Source organism: Brassica oleracea, chromosome C1 (genome assembly GCF_000695525.1).
Source record: "Brassica oleracea var. oleracea cultivar TO1000 chromosome C1, BOL, whole genome shotgun sequence".
NCBI lineage: Eukaryota > Viridiplantae > Streptophyta > Magnoliopsida > Brassicales > Brassicaceae > Brassica > Brassica oleracea.
The window spans coordinates 22951680-22973101 of NC_027748.1; the positions used below are offsets into that span (position 1 = coordinate 22951680).

Sequence of the window (21422 nt, forward strand, 5' to 3'; positions counted from 1 at the left end):
TCGTTTCGTATGCAATATATGTTTATGCGGTTCTTGTCCTAAAATTGAGGGAAGAACGTTGCGCAAAGGAGGTCTCATGATCAAAAAGTCAAGCGGCCTACTTTGACTTTTCTAATTTCCGCGTCGACTATAAATTAACGTATTGTATGGAAGTCTCTTTGAACCCCTGTTCGGGAACGCGCTAGGCGCTAGTCGGGCGGTCGGGTTGGGTCTAGCGCCTAAAAAGAAAATCGGGGATTAATTGAAAATTATGCGGGGCATAATTTTTAGATGGTTTACTAAGTTATAAAACATGTTAATCTTTAATTGTGTATAACATTAATACATTTTCATGTTTAAGATTGTATAAAACACACAAATAGAATATATAAACTTAATATAGTGTAATTTTCATCAAAATTATGAATATAAATGATATTTATAAAATTTTAGATCAAATAAATAAATAAAAATATTATTAAAATAAAAAAAATAAAATAAAAAATAAATAAAAAATAGATTAGGCGGCTAGGCGGTCATTTAGGCGGCTAGGCGGTCATTTAGGCGGTCTAGGCGGAAAAAAATCGGATATCCGATTTTTTAAACCGATTTGACATAAATCGGGGCGGAAAAGTGACGCGTAACGCCTAGGCGGCCGCCTAGGCGGCTAGGCGGCCGAGTTTTAGAACAGGGCTTTGAACTAACGACAACGGATTTTAGTAGTCAAAAAATATTTTATTAGGATAGGGGTGTCAAAAGGAGCTAGCTCGTTCAACTCAGTTCAGCTCATGGTAAGCTTCGGCTATTTCATGAGCTAGCTTGCTCAGTTCATTTAATAAATAAGTTTCAATAGGTAAACTTGAATTCAGATCATCAAGATCATGAGTTAAATGAGCTAATTCGTAATCTAATATAAAAATAAAATAAAATAGCGATAAAATAACTTATATAATATTGTTCAAAATTTTAGATATTAAAAATATCCAAAACATAAATATTAAATACTAAATAAAAACCAACACATACAAAAATAAAAAAAAACAACACCTAATATAAATTAAATTAATGCAAAACCAATGATCCAAATCTCTATTCTTCATGAGAGTCTTGAGAAAATTCATCTTCAATGAATTCATCTGTTTAAATTATAAAATTAAAATAAAACATTTATAAATATTTTATGTTAAAATAATAACAAAGTATAAATAAATAATGTGAGATAGAAAATATTTTATCATTGTAGTCGGTCATAAAACAAAACAACCAAGATCAGGTGCAAACTTATATGCATGTTTTACATTTTAGTTTTAGAAGATAAATATGATAAATATAGAAATTATCTTTTTTACATAATAAAAATAGAAGTTATCCAAATATATAATACTCCCTCCGTTCCTAAAAGATATATGTGAAAAGTCTAGAATATACATCTTTTATCTTTTCAATGTATGATTTTACGAAAAATTGTAAGTTTCAAAAAATTTATTGGTGTTTATTGAATTTCTATTGGCTAAAAATTATGAAAAATTGTTATTCACAAAAAACAATGCATATTTAATGAGTTTTCTTAATATATGTGAAAAGTCTAGAATATACATCTTTTAAAAACAGAGGGAGTATTATATATAATTTTTAGTATAAAAATGAATAAGCTCATGACCCACCTCATGTTCATTAAAAATCGTTCATATAACTCGTGATCTAATTTAAACTCGATCATTAAACTCCTTTATTAAATAATCTTAAAATATAGAGATCATGCTCCTCAAAAAATGAGCTGAGCTGAACTATCTAGCTCATGAGCTGAGCTGAACTAGCTCATGAGCTACTGCTCATTTCGACACCCCCTTAGGAATTATTGAATAGTCCGAGTGTCCAAAAATAACTAATTGAAAAATTGAAAAAGATGGTAATGTTTTGAAGATCCGAAGACGAATCCATTTTCAATTTCTGACCAAAAAGGGGAAGAGATTGAATTCAAATCTCTCTCTTCTCTCTCCCGTGACGACGACAAAGCCGGCAGATATTTCCAGATCTCATCATCATCATCATTCAATCTTATTACGAGAGAGAGAGAGAGAGAGGGAGAGAGGAAAAGAAGAAGAAGATGATTACGATCCCATACCTAACCGCTGTATCGACCTACTTCAGCTACGGATTGCTCTTCGCCTTCGGGCAGCTCCGCGATTACTCCCGCCGAATCTTCGATTGGTGGAGCACCAACAATCTCCATGGATACGCCCCGATCTGCTTGGCTCATGAGGATTTCTACATCAGACGTTTGTATCATCGCATTCAGGTTCATTTTGAATCTTGAGTTTTTTTTAATCAAGTTTTTGTTTTTCTCTCTTGTAATATGATTTTTTCTTGTTCAGGATTGTTTTGGACGTCCCATCTCAAGTGCACCTGATGCTTGGGTTGATGTCGTCGAGAGGTTCTCTAATGACAACAACAAGACCCTCAAGTCAGTCTCTCCTTCTATTATTGTTTACATTATTATTATTTATTATTAACTTCCTTATGTAAAAGGTGGTTGAATCTTTAGCTCTCTTTAGAATTGGTCCCGCTTGATCTCATTTGAACACACAATTATCCTTGGGTTGGGTTTCAAGGTTGACACTTTAGCTCTTTTAGAATTGGCCCCCTTTTGATTTCATTTGAACACACAAATTATCCTCTAAGTGTTCACAGAATAAACCATTGCAGGAGAACAACAAAGAGCACAAGATGCCTTAACTTGGGGTCTTACAACTATCTTGGATTTGGTTCTTATGATGAATACTGCACCCCTCTTGTTATCGACTCTTTAAAGAAATTCTCCCCAAGTACATGCAGCTCCCGAGTTGATGCAGGTTCTGTTTCTTAACTCTCTCTCTCTCTCTCCTCTTTTGTTGCCTCACGATCCTCCTTGTTTCTCTCATCAGGGACTACATCTGTGCATGCGGAACTCGAGGAATGTGTTGCTAAATACGTGGGCAAACCTGCTGCTATTGTCACTGGCATGGGCTACGCAACCAACTCCGCTATCATCCCTGTCTTGATTGGAAAGGTTTGTTTTTGCTGCTATCTATCTTGTGGTGATGTTACTCCAAAAACCTATGTTTTACAGGGAGGGCTGATAATAAGCGATTCTTTGAACCATACCTCAATTGTCAATGGTGCTCGAGGTTCAGGAGCCACTATCCGTGTCTTCCAACACAACAGTAAAGCAATTCTTATGCTCCTTCACTATCCACGTTTTTATCAAAGGGTGACTTACCTTTATGCTATGCTTCTCAGCACCTGCTCATTTGGAAAGAGTGTTGAAAGAACAAATCGCTGAGGGACAACCTAGGACACACAGACCCTGGAAGAAAATCATGGTTGTTGTTGAGGGTATTTACAGCATGGAAGGGGAAATTTGTCAACTGCCTGAGATTGTCTCAATATGCAAGAAGTATAAGGTAAACCTTACTGACGATAGTTTGAGGAACGAGAGTTCTTGTAAGCTAATTTCTCTAACATTGTTTCAGGCTTATGTTTACTTGGATGAAGCTCACAGCATTGGAGCAATTGGAAAAACAGGCAGGGGAGTTTGCGAGCTTCTTGGAGTTGACACAGCTGATGTGGACATAATGATGGGAACTTTTACCAAATCTTTCGGATCTTGTGGTGGCTATATTGCCGGATCCAAGGTTAGCAATTGTTCCAATTATATAAAGATTTCTTACAGTGAAGCAATGAATCTTATCAAAGAGCAATGCTCTAATCCTACATAACAGATTGTTTAGCCAAGTAGTAGTGCACTTCATCTCAAAATCCGCTAAAGTTCTAATAATGGTGCTTTCAATCTCTGTAGGACCTCATCCAATATTTGAAGTACCAGTGCCCGGCTCACCTTTACGCAACATCAATCTCAACTCCTTCCGCGCAACAAATCATATCGGCCGTAAAAGTTATCCTGGGAGAGGACGGTTCTAACAGAGGTATCTCTATAGTTTCTTTTGCTCTCTGAGCTTCATAGTCTCAAGATTCTGCTAAAACCCCTGGGCAGGTGCACAAAAGTTAGCAAGGATAAGGGAGAACAGCAACTTTTTCAGGGCTGAGTTGCAGAAGATGGGATTTGAGGTTCTTGGAGACAATGATTCCCCAGTCATGCCGATAATGCTTTACAATCCTGCCAAAATCCCAGCCTTCTCAAGGGAATGCCTGCGAGAAAACGTAAGTGGAACTATATTATGCTTTCTCCCAATATTTCATTTGCCTCCCATACCAGAGATCATTAACATCTATGCTTAAAACTGTGAACAGGTGGCAGTTGTGGTTGTTGGTTTCCCAGCTACACCTTTGTTGCTAGCCAGGGCTCGAATTTGTATATCCGCATCCCACTCAAGAGAAGATCTTATTAAAGCTCTACAGGTAAACAAAAAGCTTGCATCACTTGCTCTCCCTCCTATATTATTTACCATAGAAAACTCGATTCTAAACATAGTACTTACTATAAATGATTTTGAGTACATCCACAAATTGATTGTGTATATTATAAATTGTCTGCGTGTTATATGACAGGTTATAAGCAAAGCAGGTGACCTTACCGGAATCAAATATTTTCCGGCGGCTCCAAAGAAGCAAGAAGAAGTGAAAGATACCATCAAATTGGACTAAAAGGAGGGGGGGGGGTAATGGCATCATCAATTTCTCGTACCAGAAGAGGTTTGATCAGTACTAATTAGCATTAGTTTACTCGTTTCCCTTGCGGGTTCGTCTTTTGTTGGTGTCCCTTCTACTTGTCTTGAAACTTTGTGATTCTTCTTTCATTTTGGTTCCTTGGTTTTGTCAGAGTTAAAATTGTATAGTTGACTTCTTTAAGAACAGAGATGACATTTTGTGCTTCACGAAACTATGTTGTCCAAATTTGTAAAAACCAATCGTTTGTTTTTCTTTTTTCCTCTTCTGCTTTGCTTCCACAAATTGTAAGCATGTGGGACTCGATTCTTTTTACCAACCCGAATGCCAATCTTTCACATTTAACTCTAATCCACAACCAACCTAAAATCATCATATATCCATGTCTCACTGTTTGGATGTTCCTAAAAAAAAAAGCTGTGTGAACAAAATAAACTAATTACCTGCTCCGTTCCTACATACTGAGATAGCTAAACACTTTAACCTATTCAATTGCAAGTTCAAGACCACCCGTGGAAACGTCTCAGGCGAATCAAAAGTAGTACAAAACCTTCTTCTTTTTCACTTCTACTTATACAAATAGTACACAGTAGCTAATGCTACAATCAAAAACTAAACAGCAAAGATAAGAAACAATCAGAGGAATGACATACTAAGGCAAAAAGGAGGAAAAGGCTTTCAGACATTGCCATGTCTGACTATTCCACCAACAAACAACAAAAACAGAGTCTTTTTGATTCGAAATTCTCCAACATCCATCAGGAGAACTCCCTACCAAGCTTCTGAATAGCACAGAACATCTTCCTCCTCGACCCAACAGCATTAATCCCCATATCTTTCAAATCCTCCAACGTCAATAAAGGCAAAACCTCTTCATCGACCTCATGTATCTCAAACATTGGCCAATACCTCCCTAACCCCAGCTCTTGCAGCCAAATCTTCACCCCTTCTCTTCCTCCACCACCAATTCCCTCCATATTCGACGGCTCTGACAACTCAAACTCTCTGTTTCCGCTACTACCGTAATACCCACCACCGTCTCTCACTAAAGACTCGTCCTTTATCGGACTCTCCGAATCTTCTCTACTGAAATCCCTATACCCACCTTCCAGCTCATCGCCGTGATCCATTTCCCCAATTCTCGATACCCAATTGGATCTCACTCGCTTCGTCGACGGCCCGACCCGTTTCTTGACCCGCCAACTCCCGACACCGAAAGAATCGACATTCACTTCTCTTTCGTCACCTATGGTTCCGCTGTTATCGTACCCAGAACTCAAATTCGTCAAAGCTCGAGTCCTCGTCGACGACTTGCTCATATCTTTCTTGGGTTTCCTCACCTGCGAATCGTACGCCGCTTGGTACTGGTCGCCGCCGATTTCGCCTAATCTAACGCTCGGTCTCCTCAATCGTTTCGATCCGGCGAGAGCTTCGGCTGATGTTGACGGCAGAGAAGGAGGAACGCCGCCGTTGGGTTGCTGGTTATTGTCGTTACCTGGTTGCAATTCCGACATTCCTTGAAAAGATCGAGAGGTTTCTTGCTTCACTTTGTCGGGCATAGATGTGATGCTACTAAAGAACATGAAAGGGCAAGTCTTTTAGCTAATTAGGGTTTTTATCTGGGGAAGTCAGAGGTGGGATGTGAGAAAGAGAATCGTCATCAGTAGAATGAATCGAACAAGAGAGATAGAGGGAGGAGAATACATGTTCACTTCCTGACACGTGTACGCTTATGCAGACACTAACAGTTATTTAATTATACACATATCCCCTTTCACTTCTACTAATTCTATTTCTAACCTCCAAATATATTTTTTTGTTTCAAAAGATGTTTTGTGCAATTCATATCTTAGTGGAGCTTACTTGTAGCTGACTTTAATAGATTTCGAATTCCAAATAATATGTTATCAATTTAATGGTTGACAAAATATGATAAGTTCATCTGATCTGTGACAGAAATACAAAGAATTGAGAAAGAATTAGACAAGAGAAGAAAAATATGGACCAAAAAAAAAGGGATTGAACCTATTGTTTTAATTATGATATCTTATACAATAAAGTAGACTCACCTCTCTCTTTCTGCGTCCACGTCAGCAGGAAACTCTCGTGGGTAAATCACGACACGTCAACACTAAGTCAAATCTCTCTTCCGCATCTTCTCCGACTGGGCCCTAATTTTGAATGGTGAAGTCCAATATTTACTAAGCCCACTCAGACTTCTCTTGCCTGCGTTTCCTCGACTCTGTTCACCTTCCCTGAAATCTCCAGACTCAGTTTCAGGTATCTGTAACGCTTGCCTAGACGATGAGTTGTTTGCCTTTACTTATCACCATTAAATCACTCTTTCATTCTCTCACACTACGATGAATTCAGTTACCTCCTTCCCAAAAGCTGAGATGAAAATCCTAAAAAAAAACATTCTTTAAATTTCATCTAATAAATCTTCAAATCCAGCTGCATCAACAGAATATAATCTCTTTCTTACAACACAACCTGCAATAATGGTGGCTTATCGAATTCTTTTTTCTGATGTTAGCATCGGTTTCTCTTCCAATACCGTAGTCGCGTGTCTTATGCGATTTTGGGAGGTCTGAAACGTCAACAAAGGAGGGGAACTGGTTCCTTCTTGATGAAAAGGTTTGTCTCCTTAGGTTCCTTTCTTATCGCTGAGCCTGAAAACTTCTCATATACTTCAAAACCTCTAATTTTGTTTGCCTCTTCCCAGGCAACGCTTATGCAAAGGTCTATCAGTGTACATATCGGCTTAATACTTTCCGACATCTGCTGACAGACGGTGCAACCAACGAGATCAGCCGGTTTGATGTTATAAGTAGCAACGCCGAATTCAAGTTGTCAGATTCAAATGTGTCGATTCACTTCACAAACTATAATAAGTTTGTTGAGAGCACCGAATCAGGTACTTCTACTCGCTAGGAAAATATGTTCTCTGTGTGTTAAGTTTATCTATGTGTCGTGAAGGTGAGCGAGATTTTTGTCTATGTGGATGAAGATATCATGGCGGCTACTCTTCATGATCGATGTGTCTCCAAGGTGAGAGATTTTTAGTTTATGGTTGCTCTCTTCTGTTTTCACTGTTTGCAACAAGCTTTTATAAATTCAGTAAATCTTTAATTTTCATTCCATGATCATGAAATTACCATCAAGTTCTTACTTAGACATAAGTGACTATAATTTTTCTTAGTGATGTTAGCTGATCAGGACTAACAGATTTCAAAAGAAATGAAGAAGGAGATTTGTTATGTTTATTTGGCCGCTATTTAGTGTGATATGGTGCCAATAGTTTCATGATTATGAGGCGTGATCACCGCAAGTAATTTTGGCTAATTGTTTGTGTTTGGCATGTGCAAGATCTGCTTCTGTATTTGGAGTAGAGTCTACATTCCTTTAACTGTTTTTGTCTTCTCTCTCTGCAAGAGTTGAAAAACCAGAGGCTTCTGCCCAAAATGATTTCTCAGTCAAGACAAATGTAAATGGAAGAAGCATCGTCAGATACCATATTTACATTCTGAAAAAAAAAGAGACCAAAGGTAGATGACAAACATATGCGTCTTTGAAGGACTCGCTATTAGAAAAAAAAAACATAAACAAGAAGTTTTATACATGTATTCTCATATAAGTTTCTCTTAAATTTCATATAGCTCTACTGCTTACAAGCTTTTTGATTTGCTATTTTGTTCAACTATTGTTTACAAGCTGACATAGCTTTTTTAGTGGTGTTTGACAGCTTATGCTGAGAGATTCAGAAGCTGGATATTAATGAAACTGTTTACTCTCAGGCAAATCACCAGAGAAATTGTTGCTTCCAAGGGTGATTATGCAAAGCTCAGTGGCGTTGAAGAAAGACTGCAGGAGTGACCCCTTGAAAAAACTGCTTGACAGATCCAAAATCCAAGAACAAGTCTCAGAACCAAGGTGTTTGTTGAGAAGTACCAATCTTATGACACTGAACATGTATGGTGTGTTTTCCCAAATTATATACACGTGACACCTGCCCACAAGCATGGTATTTCCTCATCATAGTTCCAGTTACGTATAACAGAGAGAGAGGGTCACTGAGGATAGAGTATTTGAACGATATCAGAAGAACACCATCAATGCTGAGGGAATTGTACCTCATGAGAGCTATATTCTTCGCCAAGTACACAAAGTGAGTGGGGGAAGTTAATACTTATACCTCTGTTCCGCTATGGTTTTAGCCCTTGTTTGCTTTGATTATCGAAAAATATATAACCGTATTATAACCCTAAATAATTAATACACTGTAAAGATTTTCCGGTGATTTCTAGCAGCAGCTAGAAAGCATTCAGAAGATGATGGAATCAGTTCCATTGATCGGCTTCCTCATATGTTTCCTTTAATATTTCATTACATCCACAAAACATCGTTGATCACTGACAATGCATTTGCTGACTTTCTTACACTCTTTTATCTCCAGTGAATTGGTTTTCATTTGTATGTTTTGATTCTCTGACCTTGTGTTGGAGAGAGCCTTTACATATAATATATAACTATGTAATTTTTCTATATTACCATAATGCTACAAACTAAGTCAAATTTTCCTTCCAGCTTCCAAGTAAATGATTTGAAATTTGAATGATGCAGCTACGAAAGGGAAGAAGGTGAAAGAACGAGTCAGACAATGAGGTCAGCACTGTAAAAACATAGACCCGTGGTTGATTCTCATCGTGTTTATTGGTTGTGGTGCACGTTTTTACCTTTTTATACATCCTGCTTTTGTGATCTATAGAAGGATACCATGCAGAGAAGCCACTAAAGATCCAAATTTCTGCAACACTAAAACAACAGCTCATTGTCTGGGAGAATATTACGCACCAGGACAAGGTATATCAATCAATCTAACTAAGTACTTTGGCTTCCAATTTTCTAAGTCATGTGTAGCATGTGCCTCTGCTATAGGTACAACCAGGGTCTGCTGCTGATGGAAGTGTACAAGCTAATGACATTGATGGGAAGAAGAAAATTAAGCGGGCAAGAAGTTGCTACTAAGACCTGCCATTATCCACCTATCAACTCCATGGCTGCTTCACAACACTAACGTGTAGCTCAATGCATACAATGCTTTGTAAGTTGATCCAAAATCATTTGAATATACAGAAATGCAGAAAACTGTTATGTTGTAGCAACTTTAACAGATTGTTGGAGACTCATACGTGTCCTCACCTGACTAAAATTTGGTAGTGGACTTATGAATCTGATCTCATTTAGTACATAGTGGCTCTGTGAGTTTTAGTGTTCATAATTGTTTGCTTGATAAAATGTTACATTGTCAAATAAGTTATGCCATTTTAGTTGATAGTCTTCTGATTATTCTTACAGATAGTTTACAAGAATACAATAGGAAGAGCAACGATGATCCTAAAGTATCAATACAAAGTTACGGAAATGAGATCGATGTTTGGAGTGAAGGGATTATTTTAATCATCTTGCTTTGTGGTGTACCTCTTTTTTGGGCTGCTAATATATTGCTAATTGTTTCGTCCATTTAATTATGTAATTGATATTTTTTTATGGTTTTGTTATATTTACAATTAGGGATGTGAATTGTTGAGCGAAGCTTGAAGAGGTTTATTCATTTTAAATTCTCAATATTTTCCTTTGTTATTTTCAATCTTTTACTTCATTAATTCACTCATGTGTGCAAAACAAAAGTGTCTCCTTAACCCCACTCAACAGATCGTGTTCTTTGCTTCTAATCCTTGGAGTTTCTCTTTGAATTGGACCAAACTGTGTGCACACATATCAATTCCAAATGTAAACCTGCACTACCAACTTACAATTTTTAGAAACGCAAATAACATATAAGGTATGATCTTATAAAACAAATTATAACAATTTTCAAATTAAATGTTAACAAATAAAATTTACAATATGATTTTAAAAAACAAATTATACTTATTATATTCAATTTAAAATAAATTTAAATGTTTTATAAAATTAAAATACATTTTAATATAAAGAATTAGGGGTGGATGTTCGGGTACACATTCGGATTCAGTTCGGGTCTATTCGACTTTCGGGTTTTCGGGTTCAAAGATTTCAGCCTCATTCGGGTATTTCTAAATTTCAGTTCGGGTTCGGTTCGGATCTTTTCGGATTCGGATAACCCATTTAAATTATTTTAAAACTTTTAAAATTTATTATATGCTTAGAATTTCTCAAAATTTATACACAAAATGATATATTACATATAAATTTGAATAACATATGTCAAAATACATAAAATGAACATATAATTTGGTTTGTTTTGAATATTTGGATAGGACATCAATATATATTTCAAGTATTTTTGGTGATTTGAGTATATTTTAGCTATTTCAGACATTTGTTTTTGATTATTTGTATATATTTTTAAGTATTTTGAGCAATTTTAAAAATATTTTATATATTTTAGATGTTTTTAGTAAATATTAAATCTAAAAATAAGTAACATTATTAGGTATATAAATCTATTTCGGATACATTCGGGTATCCGAAATATTTCGGTTCGGATTGAGTTCGGTTTCAGTTCTTTAAATACCAAAATTTTAAACTCATTGGGATATTTAATCAATTTTGGTTCGGATTCGATACTACTTTTTCGGATCGGGTTCGGTTTGGTTTTTTGGGTTCGGATATTTTGTCCAGCCCTATTAAATTTTTTATTGTAAGCTTACCCGCCTTTAGGGCGGACCAACCCCTAGTATTCAATAATCCTAAATAATGAATAATAATAACATATATGGAGAAGTGGAAATATATGGCTTGGGTTTCATCTTTATGTTTATCTGAGGCTTAATAACTTTCCTTATGAGATCCATATATCTTCAGAGCTTAAAAATATTTTCAGGTAAGAGATCCAACTTGTCATGTTGATGGAGTAGAAAACAAGTGTTCTAGGTGGATGACTTCAATGATCGTAATGGTCATAGTGACCTCATATACTTCAATTAATTTTGGTCTAGTTACCTTGAAGCTTCTTTCCATTTGTAGTTCTGCTTATTCCGAAGCCACACGAATCCGCCATACTCAGAATCTCCACTTATTCAATACTTGATTTCTTGCATCGATGTGAGAGAAGATAGTAGCCAATTGATGTAGCCAAATGCTCCTTTTTGCACTGGTCTGATGGCCTTGGTGAACTAAACTATTCAAAGGTAACATGGCCAGTCGTTTCAAGAATAATTTTGACAGTGATTAAGTGATTTGAAGATGGTGCTAAGATTTCTTGTCACCCCACCATATCCTCTAGAACTATTATTTTGTCGGGAGCCAACTCAGCAAGATAGTTATGGGAATTGATCATAACACGTACATTCTTGAAAGGAGAAGTGTAATCAGAAACTGATGAGTTGGTTCTTTCAAAGTTTTTCCAATTTTAGAGTATGAGAATCATTCACGAGGAGTTGGTTTGGCATTCCTTTAGCGCCAACATTTATTTCACACTTCTTCCACCTTATCATGTCCTGTAACCGTGGATTTTAAAACTCCCACTAGGTATTTGGTAGTGATTATATGTAATAGATCATGGAAGAAGAATTATGAGGGCAATAATATCCTCGTAACACAACGATATATTCAGATTCAAGTTGACAAAAAATAAATTTTTGTATATATTGAGATAGAAACATTAAAAGGTTACAAGAATTGATTGAATACAAAAATGGATTAACTAAAGTCGAAGAACAAAAAAAGATGAAGTCGAGGTCGATGTTTGGGGTGAAAGCTGCTACGTTCGGGATGCTTTTTTTTCTATTTTTTCATCTTCCTTTTTTATCCCTCCTTGTTGGCCTAGCTTTTCTGATCTTCTTTCTCGCAGGTTGCCGAGCCCAAGATCTCCGGGGTGTTACTCTTGTTGAGTCATCTGCTTCGATGATTATGGAGGTTATTCTTTTGACTCAATCTTTTCAATTTAAAGCGAATCTTTGGTCTTGTTCCTTCAGTTCAAGCTCGAAACTGCTCTCAGCTATCGATCTCTTCGTGAATGAGCTCAAGATAGAGATCTAAGTCTTTTCATGGAATGGGCCTACATCGTTGCTAGGCCGTGTCAAGATTTGAGTCTAACAATTGTCTCCAAGTTCTTTAAGGATGATATCTCTTACAATTAATCTTTGAATAATTTTTCTCGCTGATATACGCTTTTCAAGATTTTCCGTTGGTTTCGTGGGATATGATCCCCATCGTTTAAGTATAATTCTTCCTTATTGCAATCTTTTTGAGGCTATAAATCTCGCAACCACACCTTCCTTTGGTTGTACTTGTCTTCCTAGCCCATCCCCATTTTTTTCAAAACGGGGTCTACCAGGAAGAAGCCCAGCTAGCGGGAATCTGAAAGGATTCACAGCATGATTGGTGTGGGTGGTTCTGAAAATATCCAGATGTGAGTGACTCTCTTACGGAAGTACTGAGAGAGGAAACACGTCTCCCACACTCAGTGGGTGGTGACACCAAGCCTAGCAGCGGTGATGTTGTTTCGGTGGGTGTCGTTCGTACGATTAGCCTGTTGGGTTCCGATGGTCGAGATCACAGACTAAATAAGGCAAAAATTGCCAACATGGATTTGAGGTCGAGCTCGTCGAATGATGGTGCTGGCGTGAGACCTTTCCATTGGCGATTCTCTGAGGCGAAAGATTTCCCCATAACAAAAGATCCAGATAGCGTTGCTCATCTAGTAAGACACTTCAAGTATGCCGGTAGTCTGTTCATGTCTCTTCGGAATATGATGGAATGTGACACATGTGTAAAGACGTTGGTTGCTCATGCCAAGGTGCCACCTTTGGATCTGATATCTGCTTTCACTATTGTACTCATCTTCCTTTAAATGAGGTCGTTTTTCAAGCTATGGAGGCTTAGAATGAGTTTGGTGCGACTTTGGAGCAAATGTTGAAGGATGTCAAGTGTGATGATGAGCTTAACAAAGTCAAGAAGGTCGTAAGGGAGTTGAAAATCAGTTTGAATCTAACTCATGATCGAGAATGTGCCAACTCTGGCCAATTGGCTGATGCCTAGAAGCTTGGGAATCAAGTTGTTTCTCTCGAAGCTCGACTCCGGATGATCTGGAATGAAAGAAAAGCAGCCCTCGAGAGGGTTTCTTTGCTGGAGGCGCAGATAGACAATTCGTCAGCTAAACATGTGGAGGATCTGCGTTTGGCTTCTTAGGAAGCTAATAAGATCCTTGCTGATAGCTACCTCGACGTGCTCTAAATGAGAAATGGGAGAGAAAGTAGGTTGCGACTGACTGTAAAGCTTGTCTTCGGAAGGTCATAGCTAACATCAATCTTATCGAAAAAAACTAGAGAATTTTTAAAAAGATGTTTGTGTAAAAATACAAAGACATAAATCTGAGAAAACTTATAAATTTACAATAGTTAGATTTGGAAATTACTAAACTTACAAATATACAAATTGTATATATAAATTTCAGATCAAGTAAGTTACATAGTTTTTTAAACACCATTTTAATTAGGTATGTTTTTGTAACTATGTTCATGCACCAATTGGTTAGTGTGCCATTGTACATCATCTATTATTTTTCCAACAATAAATAGATATTTTGTAAAGTTAGTAGAAGTTGAGGGGTATATTCATCAATACCTTCAACTTTCTCACTACCTATCGAATTCCTGTTTTTTTTATTTTTTGTAAGAAAACAAAATCCGAGCAGAATGAGAGAAAATGGCAAATACTGAGCAAAACCCTCGCTCAAAACGCCACCGTTTGAATCGCTTCCTCCGGCCAATCTAATCGTCGTCTCCACTCTCCAGCAGCTCAATCTATCGTCTCCGTCTGTAAATTTAGAAGAAATAAGAAGACTCTCAAGTATTCATTGCCATGTACCTGAAAGAAGGATGCTCGTTGCTCTTAAAAGTTCAAAAACCAATCATCCCCTTCGTCCTCAACACAAATCTCAACGTGAACCTCCTCCCTCAAGCTCCAAACCCAGCAACGGAGATCAAAGAGTCATATGTTGTAAAGAGGTTGAGACAAGAGCCATGTGTCCCCTTAGCTTTGCACTTCTTCAAATCCGTTACCAACTCAAATCTCTTCAAGCACACGCCTTTGACATTCGAGGTCATGATCAGGAAGCTAGCGGTGGACGGTCAGGTGGATAGTGTTCAGTACCTTCTGCAGCAGATGAAGCTCCAAGGCTTCCAGTGTTCTGAAGATTTGTTTGTCAATGTTATTAGTGTGTACCGACAAGTGGGTTTGTCGGAACGAGCCGTGGAGATGTTTTATAGGATAAAGGAGTTCGGGTGTGATCCTTCTGTTAAGATATATAACCATGTGTTGGATACTCTACTCGGTGAGAACAGGATTCAGATGATTTATACGGTTTATAGAGACATGAAGAGAGATGGGTTTGAGCCTAATGTGTTTACTTACAATGTGCTTCTCAAGGCTTTGTGTAAGAACAGTAAGGTGGAGGGAGCTCAGAAGTTGCTTGTGGAGATGTCGAATAAAGGCTGCTCTCCTGATGCTGTGAGCTACACCACGGTGATCTCGTCTATGTGTGAGCTCGGTATGGCGAAGGAAGGCAGGGAGCTCGCGGCAAGATTCGAACCTGTCGTGAGCGTCTATAACGCTTTGATTAATGGGTTATGCAAAGAGAGTGATTACAAAGGGGCGTTTGAGCTGATGAGAGATATGTTGGAGAAGGGCGTATCTCCTAATGTTATCTCATACTCTACACTCATCAACGCGCTTTGCAGTTTTGGAGAAACCGAGCTCTCTTTCTCGCTTCTGGCGCAGATGCTGAAACGAGGGTGTCATCCAAATGTCCATACGTTGAGTTCTCTAGTGAAGGGTTGTTTTGTGAGAGGTACGAGCAGTGATGCTCTAGACTTGTGGAGTTGGATGATCAGAGGGTTTGAGTTGCAACCGAACGTTGTAGCGTTTAATACTTTGGTACAAGGACTCTGTTCCCATGGCGATATGGAGAAGGCTCTGTCTGTCTTTGCGCACATGGAAGGAAACGGATGTTCTCCAAACATCAGAACTTACGGCTCTCTTATCAACGGGTTTGCCAAAAGAGGTAGCCTCGAGGGCGCTGTTGATACATGGAACAAGATGCTAACTAGTGGTTGCTCCCCAAACGTTGTGGTGTATACAAGCATGGTGCAAGCTCTTTGTAGGCACTCCAAGTTCAGAGAAGCTGAGTCTCTTATAGAGAATATGTGCAAAGAGAACTGTGCTCCTTCTGTGGCGACGTTCAACGCCTTTATCAAAGGCTTATGCGATGCAGGGAGGATTGACTGGGCAGAGAAAGTGTTCATACAAATGGAGCAGCAATACAAGTGTCATCCCAACATTGTAACGTACAACGAGCTACTAGATGGGCTCTCGAAGGCAAACCGGATAGAAGAAGCTTATAGTCTCACACGAGAGATATCCATGAGAGGTGTGGAGTGGAGCTCGTCTACTTACAACACGCTTTTACATGGGTCATGCAGTGCAGGTCTCCCAGGGATAGCTCTGCAGCTAGCAGGGAAAATGGTGGTTGATGGTAAGTCTCCGGATGAGATAACGAGGAATATGATAGTATTAGCGTATTGCAAACTAGGGAAAGTTGAGAGGGCGGTTCAGATGTTGGATCAGGTTTCATGTGGAGGAGGAAGAAAGTGGCGGCCAGATGTAATCTCATACACAAATGTGATATGGGGGTTATGCAGTTCTAATTGTAGGGAAGATGCAGTTATTATTCTTGAGAGGATGATCAGTGAAAGGATTGTCCCAAGTGTTGCTACATGGAATATATTGCTTCGTTGTTTTATCATTGATGACAATTTGAGCTCATGATCAGTTTACCATATGACATGTCAAAACTTGTTCAGTTCATCTCTGTATTGAGTTAGAAGCATAAACTCTGGAGGATATATGGACATCATGTGATCACATGGAAGCTTTTTGGTATGTGACACTGAGAATACATTGGCAAATATGATGAGACAGTCCGTCAAGAAGCTGCTGGAAAGAGTGTTTCCTCAAGGAGATAGCTCTAGATTCTCTGGCCAAGGTTTTGAGTTTATATTCTTTTGTGTATAATAGATATTTCGTTGATGAATAGAACAATATGTTATGATATTGTAACCCTTGATGGAAAGTTATGAACTTATGATCAAAAGATAATGTTGAAGTTTACTTGAGCTTTAAGATCTCACATAAGATTATAAGACCATCTCCAATGGAGTATCTATGTCATGGTTCTATCTCATTATATGCTGAAAATTAAATCAAAAAGAGTAAAAATAGATAGATGTGGTTCTAAAAATGGAACTTTTGGAACCATATCTAAGTTGCAACGTGTCAATTTCTCATTTGTTAGTGTTTTTTTAAAAAAAAACCCACAAGACCACAACGCTTCCTCATTCCAATCCTTCGCTTCGTTTCAATTCGGAACCCTAATTGGTGAATTACCAAGGATGGAGTTTGATGGATAAGACAGTAGAGGAAGGAGATGAATTGAACAGGAAGAAGGAAGAGAGCGGTAACGAGAAGAGCGACGGTGGAGAACGGTAGAGGCAAGAGAAGGGATCGGGAGAACTCACGACTTCCACCGGCAAAACTATATGAGCTCCGGCTACTTTGATTCTTGCTCCGACGGCTCTTCCGGTCTTCCATTCAGGCTCATGCCAGCACCAGAGGACTGAGGACCATCACCACCAAACTCGATGAACAAAATCCACAGACAATTGGAGCTCCGACAGTGGAGATTAAAAACTTTCGTCCTTTGTTCCAGCCATCTTTGATCTGCTTGCATGTACAGAGAGCTATGTATTTCGATTGATATATGTTGTTTCTTTTTTAAACTTTCGCTTCTGTTTTTTTTTGATTAAAAATGGTTTCTTGGGTTTTGTTTTTGTATATTCTCATTTCTTGGAGACTTGTTTATATGTTTTCCTCATACCTTTTGAAGATTGTTTTTTTCTTTCAAAGGTTTATTTTAAGGATTTTTCTCAATTACTGTTCTGATGTTTGTGTGTCTGATTTATCTCACCAATATTTGCAGGTGAACTTTTCGTATCATGAAGCCAGAGAACAGAACCTAACTAACAAAGATGGTCTCGTCCATTACTAATCTTGAAAGAGATCCTAAACAGGTAACTTCAGTTCTCTTTTGAAATTGGTTGTTAGATGTTAACTAGGGCAGCTTGTTCAGTCTACATCAAATTTACTTAAGTGATCAATGCTTGGTAGAGTCTTTTAGTTTATAGTTTCACGGTTTATAGTTTATCATGGTTGGACAGATGATTTTATTTTGAGATATAGTTTGGTTGAACGATACATTGGTCGTAGTTATGAATATATTCATCTGACTTCTGGATATATTTATATAACATTTGTTACCTGCTAGAGTTCAATTTGTGGTACCAGAAGACCCCACCTCGGTTCTCAAAGCTTGGTGGCAGTCTTATTCAAAGTGGCCTTACCCTACTTTGATGTTTGACTATATATGTGTTGAAAACAGGGGATGATGGACAACTGATGGTGTATACTCAAGAAGAATCTAGTTAAGCTAATGGAGAAAGGATGTAATTGACATGAGAATTGTATTCATGTTACTTTAGCTTTGTGTTCAGTTGTCCTTTGAATTGTAATTTTGTTTATGATTTCTCAATCTATGTTATATGTTTTTATGTCAAGTTAATTTAAATTTTATGTAATTTATGTCAAATTATTTTAAATTTTATGTAATTCAATAATTATAAGTTTTTTTAATTATAAAATGTGATGCAAGTAATCTATTACTACAAGTTTTCAAATTTTTGAAAATTTTTAGTTGGTTCTATCATTGAAGGGGTTAAAACTAAACAAGTATCTAAAATTTTTAATTTGATTATTTTCAATTAAAAATGATTTAGAGCTCTAAAACCATATCTATTTGGAGATGGTCTAATATTGAACTTGATTATGTGCTATAGAATTCAACATGGAGCAAAGCAATCTCTATCTCACATTTACCTACAGCGCTCGTGAAGAAAATTTCCGAAAACATGATAACAAAACAATCAATCCTAACCTCAAGAGATTACACGGAAAACTCTCAGCTCGATGGCTCATGAACTCCCTATAATGAAGCTATAGCAGAGGATGATGGACTTGCTTTTGAATCAATCATCGTCCACTGAACCTGTGTTTGTGCTTTAGTGTGTGGAGAAAAATCGATTTACGTATAAGCAGTTTCTGTAGTCAGCTGGTGTAATGCAAAGCTGAGTGTGTCCTGGACTGTGCTCCAGCGGGTACATTGTGATAGACTAAGAAGGTGTATTACCGTAAGAGGAAAGATAAAGAAGTGATGGGAGAACAAGAGGAGGAGAATTGAGGAGTTCAGTAATCATTTCAAATAAAGAAGAGAAGAGAGAACCTTCTGAATCATAAAGAGTCTTTGCAGTTATAGAAGTGAAAGGGAAAAGAGAAGTATAATAGAGTTGATAGTAGAGTGAAGTTCTTTATGCTTTGTTGTAGTTTGTTATAGACGAGATGAGTCTGTACTTCCCGATCGTGATGAGATCGGTGATTTAGAGTGAAGCTCGTTATGAGAGTGTGTAGCTCGAGATCATACTACAAAACTATAAACACTTGTACTTGGTTATTCAATAAGAAGAGTTTGTTATTTTACAGAGAGGATAGATCTATAGTCTATCACATTGTCGTGCTTCTCACAAATTTTTGATGTTCTCTCACAGGTTTTCTCAAGCGTGAGACCATAGCACGCTCGTTTTTGCTTCTCTTCTTTACAATCGAGCATGAAGCTAATGGGTCTGCAGATCCTGCTCCAACTATCCTGCACGTTAATGGGTTTTATCAGAGAGATGAGGCAGATTATGTGCGCAAAAAAAAGAAAAAAAGAAAGAAGATGTTATTGGTCACCTTAAAAGCTTCTCTGCTGAAATTATTGCAGATCTAATTGTATTACGGCTTGGCACCCATTTCACGACTCGGTTTGGATCTGCTCTCATGGGAGAGTGTATTTTAATGAGCTACAAAACCAAAAAAAAAAAACTTGAAGGGATCTCTGAATCTACTATAGATGAATGCACATCTAGTAAACGAAGTAATTGACTATAGCCATCTGATACAGATAAAATGTAACAACTTGTACTGGATAACTGGATTATGAAGAAGAAAAAACAAAGACTTACACCCAAGCATTCCGTCATCTGGTAGTAAGCTCTACCATGAAAAGGAGTATGCCCTTGTCGCGATTCTGAAAAATATCTAGTCCTGAAAGTATGTCACAAAACATAAACAAAGGCCAGTATGTAGACATCTATGACAAAATAAGTATAGCTAGACATCATACCATTCTTTATAACCTGGATCAACAGTGAAACCATACATATCCACTGAATCACAAGTCGAGAGAGCAAATTCAAGAGCCTTGAGCCCAGTTCCTTTGGCGGCCGAGCCAATGAAGCACCAAGCATTAAGTATACAGGATTGTTTATTGGAACTTCCTGAAGAGAAGGAAGAATTGAGTTTGCAAGACGAGGAACTGATTTCAGATATTCAAAACCAAAGAGAGAAAGATAAATAAGTGCAGATGTACAAACCCGAATTATCTTGTTCATAATATCATGGATTGTTGTTTTTATCAGAAGTACCTCTTGCTTTTTTTCTGCACAGATTCAAAGGATCAAAGAGAATGAAGTATCTATTTGCAAGCAGTAGAAAATGCGACACATAAAAGTGAATAAATATAGAGAATCCACCTATGGCGTAACGATGGAGGAGTAGAAAACAAGAGAACATTTATACAGTACCATCCAACTCCACCACTTTGTCAAGGGCTTTCGCTGACCCTCGATTAAGAAGACGGAACGTACTTTTTTCTCCCACATATTCCTTGTAGTTCTGGACATTAAGATGAGATAACAGAGGCAACCAATGAATTGGAGGTTAGATCAAAATTGAGACGAGAGGGAACAAAAAGTCGATGCCAAGGAAATGAAGATGAGACAAGAGAGGGAACAAAAGCAATTCGAAGTTAGATAAAAAGGATTCAATATTAACCTGAATTGGAGCACCATTTTCTCTAAGAACCGCATCGTAAGTATCTATCTCCTTTCCGAACTTTGTTTTCAAAAGATCACCAGAGTTACCAATAACAGCACATCGGCCAAACTGCCGGGGAAAATACGGTAGTGTTTCAGGAAGCACTAACGAAAGCTTCTCGACGCATAAAGACTTATTCTGGCAACGATTACTGCACCCAGAGTGCGAGTTTCATTAAGACCAAACAAAAAAATAACAACAAGACAGCCCAGCATTTACTACTTGATATATTGGGACTGAGACCTAGCAATATTTTATAACAAAACGAATAAAACTGTAATAACTGTTAAGAACCTGATTGTGGATGGCTCATAACCGATAGATTATGATTTGTAATCTTTCCATTTATCTATGACGGTGTAATCTCCTATATAAAGAACCTTTATGTTATGAATAAAGATAGACTTTTCCATTACTTTTATAACACGTTATCAGCACGAAACTCTAAATCCTTAAGCTAATACCCAAATCGAAAAACCCTAAAACCCTAACCCTAGCCGGCGATCCGACGAACCCTAAACCCCGATCGCGTCTCTTGTTCCCGCATCTGTTCCAGCTCGCGTCCCCGATTAGCTTCAGCCCAAGGCATTCCTGATCCTAGCTCAGACGTTCGCGCCCGAGAGCAGCTCCAGCACGCGACCTCTTCCTCGTTCGCGACAGCATCAGACAGCTCGCGTCCGACGATCAAGGCGTTCCCGATCAAGCAA

The 21422-nt window shown here is 37.8% G+C and overlaps 3 protein-coding genes and 1 pseudogene across 6 annotated transcripts; 2 read left to right on the forward strand and 2 right to left on the reverse strand.

The window, feature by feature from the left end:
- The first annotated feature begins 1835 nt into the window (after positions 1 to 1835).
- On the forward strand, positions 1836 to 4886 carry LOC106313514 (long chain base biosynthesis protein 2b). Of its 4 annotated transcripts, none has more exons than XM_013751353.1 (11): positions 1838 to 2278; positions 2355 to 2443; positions 2671 to 2831; positions 2904 to 3028; positions 3089 to 3182; positions 3259 to 3422; positions 3492 to 3653; positions 3818 to 3944; positions 4013 to 4179; positions 4270 to 4377; positions 4528 to 4886. In XM_013751353.1, exons 1-11 carry the CDS (start codon positions 2087 to 2089, stop codon positions 4621 to 4623), a joined length of 1485 nt encoding a protein of 494 aa, XP_013606807.1. In that variant the 5' UTR covers positions 1838 to 2086; the 3' UTR covers positions 4624 to 4886. The 4 variants fall into 4 exon arrangements, with proteins under 4 accessions (XP_013606791.1, XP_013606799.1, XP_013606807.1 ...); XM_013751361.1 differs by having other exon boundaries at positions 1839 to 2278; positions 2686 to 2831; XM_013751337.1 differs by having other exon boundaries at positions 1836 to 2278; positions 2904 to 3182.
- Positions 4887 to 5183: 297 nt separating this feature from the next.
- On the reverse strand, positions 5184 to 6366 carry LOC106325056. Its single transcript, XM_013763083.1, has one exon. The coding sequence runs from the start codon at positions 6225 to 6227 to the stop codon at positions 5403 to 5405; it is 825 nt and encodes a 274-aa protein (XP_013618537.1). The 5' UTR covers positions 6228 to 6366; the 3' UTR covers positions 5184 to 5402.
- Positions 6367 to 14270: 7904 nt separating this feature from the next.
- LOC106315719 (pentatricopeptide repeat-containing protein At3g48810) lies at positions 14271 to 16762 on the forward strand. The gene has a single exon (XM_013753533.1). The coding sequence runs from the start codon at positions 14494 to 14496 to the stop codon at positions 16456 to 16458; it is 1965 nt and encodes a 654-aa protein (XP_013608987.1). The 5' UTR covers positions 14271 to 14493; the 3' UTR covers positions 16459 to 16762.
- A 1779-nt stretch (positions 16763 to 18541) lies between these two features.
- LOC106315728 overlaps positions 18542 to 21422 on the reverse strand; it is a 6892-nt pseudogene continuing 4011 nt past the window's right edge.

Bases quoted from the DNA above. Each gene is read 5' to 3' on its own strand.
- LOC106313514 (XM_013751337.1), top strand. From the start codon at position 2,087: ATGATTACGATCCCATACCTAACCGCTGTATCGACCTACTTCAGCTAC. The intron at 3,654-3,817 runs GTTAGCAATTGT...CAATCTCTGTAG, and splicing joins GCTATATTGCCGGATCCAAG to GACCTCATCCAATATTTGAA. The intron at 4,378-4,527 runs GTAAACAAAAAG...GTTATATGACAG, and splicing joins ATCTTATTAAAGCTCTACAG to GTTATAAGCAAAGCAGGTGA.
- LOC106325056 (XM_013763083.1), bottom strand. From the start codon at position 6,227: ATGTTCTTTAGTAGCATCACATCTATGCCCGACAAAGTGAAGCAAGAA.
- LOC106315719 (XM_013753533.1), top strand. From the start codon at position 14,494: ATGTACCTGAAAGAAGGATGCTCGTTGCTCTTAAAAGTTCAAAAACCA.